The 15,275-nt window shown below is 51.0% G+C and overlaps 2 protein-coding genes across 3 annotated transcripts in view; one reads left to right on the forward strand and one right to left on the reverse strand.

The window, feature by feature from the left end:
* The window catches only part of ABCC2 (ATP binding cassette subfamily C member 2), a 54,286-nt gene extending 53,227 nt beyond the window's left edge, over positions 1-1,059 (forward strand). Inside the window, exon 32 of the mRNA XM_084846661.1 lies at positions 151-1,059. Within this exon, the coding sequence (XP_084702787.1) occupies positions 151-280 (130 nt within the window). The 3' untranslated portion in view covers positions 281-1,059. The remainder of the gene's footprint in view (positions 1-150) is intronic.
* A 533-nt stretch (positions 1,060-1,592) lies between these two features.
* Positions 1,593-15,275, reverse strand: part of DNMBP (dynamin binding protein) — a 54,535-nt gene continuing 40,852 nt past the window's right edge. Inside the window, exons 5-17 of one of the 2 annotated variants that reach the window (XM_084846662.1) lie at positions 12,845-13,029; positions 11,881-11,980; positions 10,818-10,965; positions 10,403-10,420; positions 9,661-9,860; positions 8,426-8,556; positions 8,211-8,315; positions 7,845-7,973; positions 6,127-6,459; positions 4,955-5,137; positions 4,563-4,761; positions 3,422-3,858; positions 1,593-2,948 (exon numbers count right to left, since the gene is read on the reverse strand). In XM_084846662.1, the coding sequence (XP_084702788.1) occupies positions 2,763-2,948; positions 3,422-3,858; positions 4,563-4,761; positions 4,955-5,137; positions 6,127-6,459; positions 7,845-7,973; positions 8,211-8,315; positions 8,426-8,556; positions 9,661-9,860; positions 10,403-10,420; positions 10,818-10,965; positions 11,881-11,980; positions 12,845-13,029 (2,354 nt within the window). In that variant the 3' untranslated portion in view covers positions 1,593-2,762. Of the gene's footprint in view, positions 2,949-3,421; positions 3,859-4,562; positions 4,762-4,954; positions 5,138-6,126; positions 6,460-7,844; positions 7,974-8,210; positions 8,316-8,425; positions 8,557-9,660; positions 9,861-10,402; positions 10,421-10,817; positions 10,966-11,880; positions 11,981-12,835; positions 13,030-15,275 lie in introns of both variants that reach the window. The other variant, XM_084846663.1, reaches the window with a different exon arrangement.

A 15,275-nucleotide genomic window follows, 5' to 3' on the forward strand; every position in this document is an offset into this window, starting at 1 on the left:
TGTAGATATGTTACTTAGAGCCCATGGGGAAGGATTTTTGAAATGTGTTGGGCCGGCCTACAAATAAATATTCTTTTGGCATCTAGAGTTCTTCCCTCTTTCCCCCCCTGCTAATGCTTAAGCTCAGATTTCTCTCTTTCTCCTCTCCAGGGTGATGGTCCTTCAAGCGGGGAAAATTGTGGAGTTTGGCAGCCCTGAGGAGCTGCTCCAACAGCAAGGCATCTTTGCCGGAATGGCAAGGGATGCTGGCATCCTGGGAACCCAGAATACTGCACTATAGGGGAGCTGAAGTCCTCAGCAGCAAGATCAAGTCCAACGTCCTTGTGTTGCAGGAATCTGGTGGCAGCTGTTCTGGGCCTGCCTGTGATTCTGTATGACAAAACTCTTGCCTGCATTGGCAGTGCACTCTGCTTGGACGAAATCATCCTTCAGGGACCATTTCCTGGTATGCTTGTTTTCCTGGCCCTGATTACCAGCCAGACCTTGTTGGAATGAAGGGGTGTGGTTTTATAGTCATCCTCTCTAAAATGGGGAAGATTGGTTGAAACTCTGTCTCTTGAACTGCTCCTTTGTTTTGAGGACCGGAACAAAAATTCCCAAACTATCCTGGATCATTATAGTTTCTATACTATTCTGCATGCCATGAAGGAGGCTGAAACAATCAGGCCTGTTGCTTTTCAGCTTGACTGTTCTGTTTGCCCCCTCACCACACACATAACCCTTCCAGAGCATAGTCTGGCAATATTCAGCTGAAACGGGGGGGGGGGGGGGTGTCTCTCCATGTATCCTCCTCTACCAGGTTCCTCTCATTTGTCTGTTTCTGTTTGAAATGTATGGTTTTATATTATGTTGTTCTATTTTATAGTTTTAGGTTTTGTTTTGTGAACCGTCCAGAAAGCTTTGGAGAATGGGTGGTATAGACACGTAATTAATCAGTCTGGAGGAGGTGGGGTGGAGAGATAGACTTTAGATGTCACACTAGAATTTGAGAACACTTACTACACTGAAAAGCGCAAGTGGCTCTTAATAAATATCTGGGGGCCCTGTCCCAAGCAATCCAGTCTCCATACGCTTCCTTCACGCCTTTTGGGTGTAAGATATTTAAGATTTTTCAAGAGTGGGTTGAAGCTATGGATTTTGCTCTATCACTACTGGGCAGCCTCCCCCAACCTGATTCCATCCAGATGTGTTGAACTACAACTTCCATCACCCCTAGCCCACATGACTAATGGCCATGCGGGTTGGGGATGATCAAAGCCCAACCCATCTGGAGGGCCTGAGGTTGAGGAAGCTGGCTGTTGAGTGTTCCTAACCTTCTGATAGCGCATCGAGTCAGGAAATGACAGTCACAGACTGCCCAAATCTTGAGATGTGGCCCAAGGAGGCCTAAGCAGTGCCTACTCTTCATTCGTCAAGTTTGTCAGCACTGTTACTGTTCACAATTAGGCCAGAAGAGGGTGTTTTTTAAAAATGTTTCCGACAGCCTCTGCGTGGATATACTCAAACCCAGAAATCCTGGTTGTGCTATTAGGAGAAGAGGAATGCAAAAGTGGGGGCTAGGAACAGGGTCCTCCGCATGGATCAACACACAATTTCAAGAAAGATTTTTTATTTACAAAACAGCAGCTCAGGAGTCATCACTCAGGAGGCAAAATGCAGCTCTTACCTTCTCCCCTAGAGCAGGAATTTGACCCCCACCAGCCCGACTTTGCCAAATTCTGACTGGTGTCCAGGGAACAGTGCAGTCCCAGCATTACCCTCCCACACGGGCATTGCAGCACCCGAGGTGAGCACCAGACTCCTCTGAAGTCGAGCAAAGGAGCCCTTATTGGCTCTGCAGGAGCCAAGGCCAACTAACACTGAGACACAGGGAGTCTGTGCCGTGGCCCTCTGAATACTTCCTTTTTGGTGGCTAATACCCTTGCAGGCAACATTACTGCCTATAAACAAACACACTTGCAACCTGTCCTCTTAGAACAAGAGGCCAGCCCACAGCAGTCCTGCAACCTGTTTCATGACAGACAGGGCTGACAACATCTACTTGCCACAGCAGCTAAATTGAACCTGTAAGTTCAGCCACTGTATGCACCTCTGAGTATCAGCTGCTGGGGGACAAGTGGCAGGAAAGAATTTCTCCTTTATGGCTAGGATGGGCTTCCTGGAAGCATCAAGCAGGCCACAAGGGGAAACAGAACCGTGGACTAGATCAGCCTTCCCCAGCCTGGCACCCCCCAGAAGTACTGGACTGCAACTCGCAATGATGGGGGTTGCAGGCCAACAGCTCTGGAGGGTGTCAGGTTGGGAAAGGCTGGACTCAACAGATCCATGGGCCAATCCAGCAGGGCTCTTGTTCTGCTCTGATCCGACTCCTCTCACCCCAGGCCCCTGGGTCACCATGTGCCAGGTGCCTCTCCGTTGCATCCTCTCCCGCTAGTTTGCAACCTTGTTAGTCAAAGGGGACTAAACGCCTATGTCAAGGGGGAGTGAACTTCATGCAGTGCTGCACAGGGGAAGCAAAGAGGGCCCCGCTGCTGCTGCATCTCAGGCCAGGCCATGAGCTTCTGCCTTATCAGACAACAGAGAATCCCATGGGAGCACCTCATTTCATCTTTGCTGGAAACCTGGTCTGACCCCCCCACCAAAGCTATCCAAATCTAAACCCATCAGAGGAATGGGGCAGGGAGACAGAGCAAAATCTCCTTTCTCCATCTAGTTCTGACACCAATTAAGGCACCCGTTTCTGGCATCGCCGGACACATGCCTCACGTGTACTCTGTCTTCCGAATGTAGCTGGATGGCACGTAGCCTTGCTTCCCGTGTGCCTCCGCCAACCACCACTCCTGATTGCCAGTGATGTCTTCAAACTGCAGGATCTTTAGTCTCTGATTGGCTGTTACACTCAATTCATTTGCGTTCCTGCCCTTAAAGGTGTAAACAGCGTAATAGACCTGGAAGCAGAAAGAACAGGAAGGAGATCAGTAGCACCATTAGGGTAGGCATTTGGAGCCAAAGTCCAGTGCCCCACTCAGCACAATGTGCAGGAGGGCCCCCAAAATCAGCACGGCTGGCTTGCTACATCTTGAAGTAACACACATCACTGTTTAAGGAGGGCAGTCCCCCATAAGACCATTAAGTCTAACATTACCTAACTGCAGCTCCAGCTACTGCCCCCATCCTGCACCAACCAGAGCCCCACTGAATACGTCCCGAACTGTATTTTATTGCTATCTGTGTTGGGAATTTGTTTATAAGTGGAAAGGTAGGCTAATGCTATCGTAAATAAATATACAAATTCCCAAGGATTAGCTGTGCTGGATTACATGGAACAGAACTCATCCTGGACTTCCAGTAAACTCACTTTCAGAGCAGGCTTCAAAATGGCCCATTAGTAGTGAGTCAGACAGGCCTCTTCCCCACTCACCTGGTTGCCCTTACACTCGCTGCTCTTCAGCCTCGGGTTGCCACCCTCCAGGGATGGCGTTGCCCTAGCCTTAGGCCTGGCGGGGTGTCCGTTGCGTGGGTCGGGGTTACTGTATCGCCGGGATGCTGGAACCACATGAGGCGGCTGCGCAGACTCTACAGTGGGGCCTGTCTGAGGCTGGCAGACGGCATCCACCTCTGAGAGGGCCTGAAGAGAACTGACCAAGTCCCCTTGGAAGCCAGAGTCCTGCAGAGATTTCTGAGGGCTGCCCGCAGAGGTGTTCCCCAGGATGCTGCTTGGCGTCCCGCTGTCCCGGGAAGAGGAAGAGCCACTGTGCTCAGATTCACTGGAGGAATGGCTGCCCACGGAGGCATCTGAGTGGCTGCACCGCGGGTTGTAAGGTTTCAGGAAGGAGCTGTACACAAAGCCTTTGGTCACTGTGGAGATGGGACAGCAGGGAAAAAGGGTCACCAATTCCAAGCATCATGCAGATAGGAAATGATCCCAGACAAAAGGCTCACAGGAAGAGCCATGCTGGATCAGACCAAGGGTCCATCCAGTTCAGCATTCTGCTTGCACAGTGTCCAACAAGCTGCCTGTGGAAATCCCGTAAGTAGGTTGTATGTGCAATAGCACCCTCCCGCCTATGCGCCCCAGCAACTGGTGTACATAGGCTCACTGCCTCTGGTACTGGAGGTGGCACATAGCCATCAAGACTAGTAGCCACCGACAGCCTTGGGCTCCATGAATTTGTCTAATCCTCTTTTAAAGTAATCCAAACTGGTGGCCATCGCTGTCTTCTTGATACCAAATTCCATAGTTTAACTGTGAGTTGTGTGTATCTGTCCTGAATCTCCTGCCAATAGTTTCTTTCGATGACCCCAGGCTCTAGAATCATGGGAGAGGGAGAAAAATGTCTCCCTAGCCACTCTCTCCGCACCACGCATAATTTTGTACACCTCCATCATGTCTCTCCTCACTCGCCCTTTTTCTAAGCTAAACAGTTCTGCTATTGTAACATTTCCTGACAGCAGAGCTGCTCCAGCTTTTCTGCACCTCTCCCAAGTCTACAACATCCTTGTTTATTTGTGGAGACCAGAGCAGTTCCGGCTTGCTGGGACTCAGACAGATTTCCACTCACCTCCATTGTCAATGAGCCAGCGGTTCTGGCTGCCCATCGGGTCCTTCTTCTTGAGGACACCCACGAGGTCGCCCTCCAGCAGCGACACATCCAGCTCTTGAGCTGCGTTGAAGTTGCGCTCGGCCTGGAAGAGCTTGTCAGGGGGGTACCGAGCCAGCAGGGTGGCACGCAGGTCGTCCGACTGCAGCATGTAGCTGGGCTACAAGGGAAGCAACAGCACCATAGCATGGGGAGACAACAAGAACAGTGTTGCCCCCACACTCGTGGCTCCTCGACATGCCCCAGGCCCTGGCTCCTCTCACCCCACCCACACCAGCCAATGCCCAGGTGTAATGACCCACGGCCACCTGTTGGGACCGCTTTCTGTTTCCCACTGCCCCTGCAGGGCTCACCATGCCCAGCAGCGGCTGCCTCCGTGCCGACTGGCGCTCCAGGCTTTTCCTCTCGAAGGGCCTCTTGGCAGCGGGGACATTCTCAGGGAAGAAGGTGAAGACCTGCAGCTGCTGGAGGACCCGGCTGTGCTCTTCCTGGAAGATGGCCACGAGATTCCCCTCTCTGCCGACCACTTGCAGCAGCTAGGACAGAGGAAGGCCACAGAGCCATGAGAGCAGAGCCAGCCACGGGTCAGCCCAGGCACACTCCGCTCAAGAACAGGCCAGCATGAAGCCACGTTCCACGCAGGGTAAACCCAGAGATGGCTCTAGAGCCTAGCATCAGAGAGGATGACTTGCCCACTGTTCCGTATTCGTGGACAGCTCAGTATTCACAGCTGTATTCTGGATCAACCTCTTCACCCCAAGGAGCCTTCTGTTTCAGAGGCCCTGTAGGGACGGACTGAAGCTCAGGGACAGAGCCCAAGCTTTGCATGTGAAAGGTCCCAGGTTCAATACCCAGCACCTCCAGGTAAGACTGAAACCCGGGAAAGCCACCACCAGTCAGTGTAGACCAGCCTTCCCTAATCTGGCACCCTCCAGCTGTGCTGGACTCTAACTTCCATAATTCCATTGGCCATGCTGGCTGGGAATTAAGGGAACTGCATTTCAACCCATCTGGAGGGCACCAGGTTGGGGAAAGTTGGTGTAGAAATACTGAGCCAGAAGGCCAACAGCCTGACCTGGTGTAAGGCAACTTCCTATGTTCCACCAGACCTTCCCATTCAGATCCTGGCCATTTTGCCCAGCAATATTTCCAACCTAAGGACAGAAGATGAACTCTTGGGAATGCAGCGACTGAACAAAACTGAACTGTCACACACACACCTCTGGGCAGGGGAGGGGATGTGGGGGAAGAAGCCCAAAGGTCATTCCCACATTACAGAGAGAAAGCAGCAACTAGTCTGAAACCCAACACCCAAGGCAATTTTCAAATAGCACTGGGTCCACCTAGGATGTACAGTTTCCTTTCCCCCCACCACAACTGGGATGTGCACACAACAAAAATATGGAATTAAACTGAAAGGGGTGGGGGAGGGAAATCCGGCATCCCAAGCTGCTCTTTCCTTCTGTCCCTTGCTTGTCATGGAAAGCACCAATCGGGCACGATACCTTGTCCTCTGTTCACTTACTGAGAGCAGAGGCTGCAGTTCCTTCAACTCCAGGCACACAAAGTCACAGTGGGCCTCAGCATAGTCACGCAGGCAGCCGGTGAAGAGCTCCTTGGCGCAGCTCTGGAACTTGGGCAGCTCGTCCAGCAGCTGGGTGTTCAAGGCCTCGTAATTGTTGCGTGCCGACTGTAGCTCTTCCAAGGTCCGCTTGTCCTTCAGTCTCTCGGCACGCTCCGTGCAAGTGTGGAAGTCCAGGAGCTTATCGAAGCGCTTCTGCACTAGTTTGTGAGGCCCGGCGAACATGTTCAGCAGCTGATTCAGAGGGGAGATCACCAGCCGCTCCGTGCGCTCCTTCTGCAAGGCACAGGGCGACAGTCACGCTAGCGTATCACACCACTGCCTTTCCCCACCTATTACTGAGTCCAATTATTCTTTTGTTAGGTTTGGTACAAGTTATGCTGGGTGAGAGTAGTACATAGCAAAAAGGATTTTCCCATCTCTCTGCAGAAAATTCCTTTTGCAAAAAAAAAAAGAAGAGCAAAACCTTTTGCTTATACTAACAAGATAAAAGGGCATCTGCTGCATCCACAGTCTCTCCAGGTATTTTTCAAAAGAAAGACTTCCTGTCTTCTCCAGGTGCCTCCCTCCAAATGAGGTGAGGTGGGTGGCTACAAGAGAGGACCTTTTCAGCACTGGCCCCATCTGTGGAATGCTCCCCGCAGAAAGGCTTGCCTGGTGTCTACATTGTGATCTTTCCAGCGCCAGGTGAAGACCCTTTCATTCTCCTAGGTGTTTTAAGAACTGTTTTTAATGCTTTTATATCTTAGCGCTTTTATTCTGCTGCTGTTTTTTCACTTTGTTTTTTGTGCTGCACTGTTTTATTCTTTGCTGCTGGTTTTATCTTGGGTTTATTATGTGCTGTTTTTATCACTGTCTGTTATTTTGAATTGTATGTTTTTTATTTGCCTGTACACCATCCAGAGAACCCTGGTTACTGGGCAGTCTATAACAACAACAACGACAATGATGGTGATAGTGATGATGACGTTCTGGCCATCTCTTTTTTCTCCCCCCCTTGAACACAAGAAGTCCTCCACCTACCAACGGTTTCATCACCCCGACGACTTTTCCTTCCTACTTCCAACTGCTTTTTCTCATAGTAAAATATGTTCTAGTCCAGCATTCCCCAACCTGGTCCCCTCCAGTTGTTTTGGAGTACGTCCCATCAGCACCACCCACCATAGCCAGTGGCTGAGGATGATGGGAGCTGTAGTCCAAACCATCTATAGGACATCAGGCTGGGGAAGTGTGTTTAGTTCCTTCCAGCTGAAGATCTTTTGGATCTGTTTCTGCGGCAGACCGAATGTGCCGCCAGGGGGAGACACCCGACACCGGCAACGACCTGGTTTGCACCATCACCGCAGCCCACTGTGGCTTATACATGGGCACCAGGTTACAGATTCAAGCTGCCACGGCAACTTCTCACATCATCCAAACCCGGCAAGGGAGCCCTACAACAGGCCATGATGGTGGCTTGTTCACCAGCCCAAACAGCCGTGCTCACCAGACTCGGACAACAGGTGAAGCTGCACACAGGAAAGAGTAATTAGGTCAACTGGGCCAGCATGTGATCGGCACCCAGAGGGTGGTGAAGAAGCCACCATGGCTCATTAACCACCTTCGTGTCACGTGACCCAGCCCATACGCCGTCCAGGGGAGGGAGAAAAGGCCTCACTCACAAAATCAGAGAAGAGCTGATCGCTGATAAGGCGATGGACTTTCTGGAACTTTTCCAACTCGGCACTGCCCTTCTCCATGCACAGGTCCCACATGCTCAGCGCCGCCGTCACTTTTACGCAGGCCGACTCCTGAGGGCCGAGATACACAGGCATCAGCTGGCTTGTGGCCATTCAGAAGCCCCTGCAGGCCCAGTAACAACCAGCTCCCAGAAGCAGAGAAAGAGCGGGCCAAGCTGCGGGGCAGAGAACACGGCACGAGCCTCGCCAAGGCGGGATCTTCTGAGCCCGCTGGACAGCTGAGAGCCCCCTCCGGCCCAAGGTGACCACCCCACGCACACACTCCCCAACACACACACGCTTATTCACCCGGATGTGCTGAAGGTAGAGGGAGAGATCCCGGATGAAAGATTTAATCAGCCGCTCCTGCATCCGGAAATTCTTTTCAGTCTCTTCGAAAGCTTCATCCTTGAGCTGCAAGAGAAAAGGGAAGAGAGAGTCAAGAGGCACCACAGAGCTGCCCGGGGCACTGTGCCCTGACGCCCTTGCGACGGATCTGCAGGCACCGCTGGCCCTTTACTGACCTGGGGTGCAAACCCCGTGAGGTGCTTGAGGTGGCTGCTGACCCGATTGGATTTCTTGATAATGGAGTGGAAGTTGAGCTTGGAGATCTTCTCAATGAGGCTGTCGTCATCTGTCTTCCGGTACTTCAGCACTGGAGGGGAGGAGGAGTGAGAATCCACACCCATGCCAGAGCGCGCCACCCTCCCTGAAGGCTGGGCTACATGAGGTCATTTCCTACTCAGCCCAGACACAGACCTCGGCCGCTTCCCTCTACCCCCACCCCTGCACCGATTTCACCCGGGACCAGTGGCACTGCCGCCTTCTGACACAGATAGGAGGGCCTGTCCTTTTGTGACAGGGCAGCAAGCAACTCGACCAACCCTCCTGCCCACGAAACACAAGTGAGTCAAAGCGGGTGGACCCTCTGCTCTTCCTCCCAGCAGCCACAAGAAGGTGCTTCGCCTTCCTCTGTCTATCACAGCCTTCCCCAACTCGGCACCCTCCAGACATGTTGGGTTACAGCTCCCGTTGTCCCCAGCCAGCATGGTTGGGGGCAATGGAAATTGTAGTCCAACACATCTGGAGGGCGCTGAGTTGGGGAAGACTGGTCTTTTTCACAGAGCCACACCCAGCCTGGGGTACATGCAACCTCCAATTGCAGTACCCCCCTCCTGCAGGCAGGGATGCTGGGCAGCGTTCTCCCCTCACCACATGGCGCGCTTTCTCTCTTTTTTTAATCTATTTTTTTTAATAAATGAAAGAAACACTACCAACAATATAATCAGAATCTTCAGCTTCCAACATTACAATATCCCAAGAAAAAGAAAAAAGGGAGGACAGCAAAAGAAGGAAAAGGAAAAAAAGAAAAAAGAAAAAAGAAAAAAAATTATATTAAACGTCAAAAGGAACAAACCAAATAGCCAAACAGTCTTATAGCACAGGAATAGAAGCAAACAGTCCGTTTCCACTGGCCATAAATTACCATTCAGTCAACATGTATCAATAAACATCAAAGGTTTAGCCAACAAGGAATAGTAATAATAATAATCCCATAATGATATTAATAATAATAATAATAATAATCAATAAAAAGGGGGGAGAGAGAAAAAAAGTTTAAGAAAAGGATAAAAACAGGAACAAATCATTTGTATATTTTAAGTAATATTCCACACGGCTCTCTTGACTGCCTCAAGCAGGCACTTGCACTCCTCCTCCCCTTTCCCCGGGTCCACATCTCCCCCGCCCTGCAGCTCACCTAAGTCCTTCCGCCGTTTGTACTCGTTGATGTTGCTGTTGATCTCCTTGACTGCTAGGACGGCGGCTGCCAACGGGCCATGATCGGGATGAGACTCGGGTGTGGCGCTCAGGAGCTCCACCAGCAGCAGCGGGTAGCGCATCACCCGCTGCACAGGCTTGATCAGGAAGGAGCCCAGGTCAATGTAGTTGGTGCAGCCCCTGACAAAGGGAGCGGAAGGCAGCATGCAAAGGATCGCCTATGCCAGGTATCACCCATGCTCCGCTGCCAACCTGGCTATCACCCCCAAAGCACTGCACCCCGGGAATCACCCCACACCCCCAAAGCCAACATTTGCCTAAAGCCCATGCAGCACATCTCAGTCACTCCACAACTATAAAGCTGTGTTCTCCCCACCCACCCCCGCAACCAGCATCCGGCTCAGCCACAGTTCCCCACATCCATCCTTCTCTAGCCAAACTTACTACCACCACCATTTTGATGACTAGTTGCACCCTCTCCACAGCTACCCCAGTTGCCCAACCAGGCCTCTCTCCACTCCTTCCCCAAACTGAGCAGGTGAACAGGGCCACAGCTGCCTGCTCCCCCAACCCTCCAGTGTGCGGATGATCTCTTCAGTGCTCAATTCCTACTCGTCGGAAGCACAAACCCCATTCCCAGCACACACAGGCCCTCCCTTGCTGCCTCCTCAGATACATGACTACCCAAACAAATAGGTCGATGGTATAAAAAGGTCGCTTACCATTCACTATACAGACTCCTGGCAGGCACAAAGCAGGGCGGCAGCAGGGGGTGGGGGGAGAAACCAAGAAAGAGCAGCTGATTAGCATGGTTGCTACCATCTCCAGCCTGTCACGGCTACGAAAAGCAAGAACCTAAGCTGCATCCAAGCCATTGGCTGAGAAACCCCCTAGCAGCCATTACAGGTGGGACCCCCTATTCAGCAAAAGGGCTGAGGGGTCATGTTAGAGGAAGTAAGTACATGTGGGATGGAGGCCCTGAAATTCTGCCCCTGGGGGTCTGCCAACAAACCAGTAGGTTTTCCCATCCTAACTGGGGAATTGTGCAAAGGAAAGGGGATCGGGCCAAATCGGCCCACCGTGTCAGAGCCCAGGAAGGGGATGGGGGGACAGAAAGGGCCCAGGCTGCCTTCTCACCTGAGGATCTCCAGAGACTCCAGCAGATGCTTCTGCACCCTCTCGTCCTTCTCATAGGCCTCCAGGAGTGCAATGGCCTCATCATGGTTGTGGCAGTGAACTTTGTACACGGCCTCCAGCTCAGCCCGAAGCGCCAGGAACGTTGATCCTTCGGAGGGGAAGCGAAGAGTTAGAGCTGTACTACACATGCCCCTATGGTGTCATTTCTAAAGAGATGAAAGAATGAGACTTATTTGTCCTTTGGCTGCTCTCTTCCCAGGAAGTCCTCCGGAGCAGCACACAACCTTGCTTGTCAATAGATACACAATCCGACATAACTCAATCAGTTGCAAAGATTGTATTCCAAACATCACAACAGGAAGGCTGGCCACTGTTGCTCCCTACAGCAGGGGTGTCCAGAAAGTAGATCTCCAGATGTTTTGGACTTCAAATCCAGCATTCCTGACCATTGGCCATGCTGGCAGGGGCTTCTGGGAGTTAAGTCCAAAATATCTGGAGACGTATCTCCTGCCACCCCTGCCCAACAGCAGAAGTGCACAATCTTTTGGGCCCTAAGGGTGTTAGCTGCTGGCACGCGCACACACACACACACACACTCATCCTGCCCCCGCCCCCCCCAGCCCCCTGCCGCACATACACACACAATCACCCCTCCCTTCTGGAACATCATTCCCCCCACCACAGTCCAGCTGATCAACTGGGCTTTGCGGAAAAGTGGGTGGGGCCCCCATTGCTCCGCAGACCACAAATGGTGCACCCCTGACCTACAAGAAGGAAACAAAGGGATGCAAGTCAGGCCTGGTGGAAGATGGACTGGGTTAGACCATGTGAAACAGCGCCTTTGTCTATGCCAGCCTCCCACAATCCGGCACCCCCCAGAGTTGTTGGACTACAATGCCTATCAAATCTAACCAGCTATGATGTCAGGGGATGATGGGAGTTGTAGTCCAACACATCCAGAGGGCGCCAGATTGGTGAAGGCTGGCCTATGCCAATGCCCGCCTGCCTCCTTCCCTCTACCACTCTTATTCCTGGGCTCAGACACCCCTAAGAGTGCACATACCAACAGCATCGGCAGCTTCTAGGGTGCTCAGCAACTGCTTTGAGAAGGAAATCACCCCGTGGATGTTCCCAAACAGCCCCTCACAGTCTACGTGCGGAACCTACGGAGAAGGAAGCAAGGGAGCATTAGAGCAAGAGGAAACGTTTCTTCCCAATGGATGCTTAACGACAGACAGGCTGCTCCCTAGGACACACGCTTCCCACATGAATAAGTCAGCGTTTGGTGACTTTCCTTTTCCCCACAGACATAAAACAGCATGAGAGAATACTGGTGAATTCTCCTGGACTTGTGTCCAATGACATCCCAAAAATATGCAGAATGGCATCACCACTGCTAGCATGGACATGGCCCCTAAAGCACCCTTCCAAGGAACTGCATCCATCAACATCCCTATTTTCACACATTATATTTTATCCTGCCCTTCCTCCAAGGAGCTCGGGGTGGCATACATGCCCCCCTGTCTCCTCATAACAACCCTGCAAGGTAGGTTAGGCTGAGAGACAGCAATTGGCCGAAGGTCACCCAGTAAGATTCGTGACTGAGCAGAGATTTGAACCCAGGTGTCCCTGGTTAAAGTCATGTCCAACACACTAGCCCAGGGATAGGCAATTTGGTGCTCTCCAAAAGTTTTAGACTATAACTCCCATAAGCCTCAGCCAGCAATTATGGGGGTTGTAGTCCAAAACATCTGGGATCAGATCCAGATTTATTCAGATCCATACCTAGAGCAGACCCACTGAAATCAACGGGACTTAAGTTGGTCATGACTGACTTGTCCCACTGATTTCAATGGATCTACTCTGAAGCACGACTAAATGTGGATCCGGCCCCTGGAGGGCACCAGGCTGCCTACCCCCACTCTAGCCACCACACCCAAGGCTCTTAAGATGACCACATCATGTTCAATCCCCGTCCACCGTTGCTTGCCACAGATCAGTGGCGCCTCTGCCCCAGCTGCTCCCACCTGTGCCTCCTGCAACGGCACCAGGACCTTCTGCACACACGTCTCGAGGTCCCGGATATAATCCCGCTCTGTCTGCAGCAGCTCGTCAATGATCTTTGCTCTCTTCTCCAACATCCTTTGCTCCGGGTTGGGAGTGGTGGCTGTGGAGTCCGGGGACGGTGGCTGGGAGGAGAGCAGGGTCATTTCTGAAAGAGAGGCGGGGACGATGAGGACAGGGTGGTAGAGCCGGCCAGCAGCTCCTTATAAAGCGGCAGTAGGTAACCGGACATCTACAGCTTCCAATTCCAACCTACCGATGACCACTTGCTGGCCTTCTAGCAGATGACAGAGCCTTTTTGTCATAGGCTGCTTCCTCCCTGCTGGCCTGAGGGCAGGGAGAAAGTGCCAGAAACACCCAGGCTGCACCACCCACATGTTTCCGGCAGTCTCCCTCTTTCCCGGGTAGGGAGCGTGCATGTCTGTGGTTTTCAACCAGTGATGACTATGTGAGCAGTAGCAAGTAACTGAGAAGGAGAGGGGGGAGAACTGCTCCCCTTCTAGAATAGGCAAAGGACAGTGGATGCCAGAGACCAGGGTGGCTTTGAGAAGACACCTGTGGAAGGCACAAATCTCCCATTATGGGGCTGGGCCACGGGGAGTCATGGCCGACCAGGAGCTCCCTGTGTAACCAACACATTTCAAAACACACGGTTTTAGGCACTGCCCATTTCTTATTTAGCATGCATTATATAAGGACATGAAAGAGTCTTGAGGCACCTCAAGGACTAACACATTTTTATGGCATAGGCTTTGGAGACAGCAGTCCACAAAAGTGTATGCCATAAAAAAAACGTGTTAGCCTTTAAGGTACCTCAAGATTCTCTGTTATTTTTGCTGCAGCAGACTAACACGGCTACCCCTCTGGAAAATAGAGGTACATGCAAAAAAAAATATATGAAATGACCCTCCAATCACTCCCCAAATCTTCTGGGTGGACTGAGTCTATGAGTCAAGCAGTACTGGACTGAGTTAATTAATCCCACCGTACATAAAACAGCAATAATCATAGGTATACAGTATTTGTCACACAAAAAAGGAAGGGGGGGGGAAGATTAGGATTCCTTGTAGTCCAATCCCACGCATGTTTAACTCAGATGTAAGGTCCACTGAGTTCAGTGGGAGTTACTCCCAAGGAAGCATGTACAGGATTGTACTCTCAGTTTCAAAAAGAAAGGACCAAGAGAATAAGATTTTATTTTGAAGTACTTAAAGTCAGGAGAGTCTGTTTCATTTTTAAGCCTTTCCACTTACAACAATGAAACTGCCTTGAAGTCATGAGCAACCTGGTAAAATATAACAGTGAACAATTAAGGTGCTATCCTACGTTTATTTAGAATGAGAAAAAAGGTCCTACAAGTCTTAGCATCTCCGAGCCAGCCACCATGGCTTGCTAAGGAATGCTGGGAGTTGTAGGACGTTTTTCTGTCTAAACATGCATAAGATTGCACTTTTATTTATCATTTCATATAACTCTAGAACTATATAATACTGTAATTAATAAATAAAAATGGATATATTCTCCCTCAGACACAGCTGAATTCCCTGCTACCAGCAATGACCAATAGTAACAGTAGAAAAAATGAGTTAAAAATGATCTAAGCAAGTTAATGGAAATGTAAAAGCATCAGGAGCTATTAGTAAGGATGTTCAATGCATCCTTCTTCACAGCGTCCCTAAGCCTTTAACTTGTCAAATCTTAGCAGTCATGTACTCTGGTAGTACTATATGCTGCAATCAAGTTCTTTGAAGCAACTGAGTCATTACCTGCAACTGCTGGAAACAAGCAGTTGAACGGGATGAGTCATTAGTTTGATCCAGTTAGACTACTATTGTTTACTATGCCAGCCACATGCCAAGAACCAAATCAACTCAGTTGTCTAGGAAACGTGAGAGAATGGGACTGTGTGGACATAACGCAGCATAAGGGCATCTCCTTTTGCACCAGTGAACTCAACCACAATACAATCCCAGCCCCGGCAGCAGAAGTGCAAAGAAACGGGCTAGGGAGAGACGTGCAAGCTAAGGTGTAATCAGAGTTAAGTGACCTTGCTTATGCAAGATCTTAAATTTCGGAAGAGTGGTTTGGAAAATGTGTTGGACTGCGCTGGCTGGGAATGATGGGAGTTGCAGAACAACCATCTGCAGGGGACCAGGTTGGGGAAGGCTGGATGATCTATTGGACCATCTTTCTGTTGGACAAAAGAAAGCGCTTACACGGTGTAGCAAAGAAAATACAAGCGACAACCTTGCCTCCACAATCTCTCCGTCTTTTCGGCCGCTGCCCCCCCAGCACCGCCTTGCCCTCGAACGGATCCTCGCAGCAAACCCGAGGAGCTTTCCATTGGACAAGGCCGGCTACAACTTCCCTCCCCGCGGCGGCAGGCGAGCGGGG

Source organism: Heloderma suspectum, chromosome 3, assembly GCF_057233095.1.
Source record: "Heloderma suspectum isolate Gila_16-S chromosome 3, 16-S_ref, whole genome shotgun sequence".
Lineage (NCBI taxonomy): Eukaryota > Metazoa > Chordata > Lepidosauria > Squamata > Helodermatidae > Heloderma > Heloderma suspectum.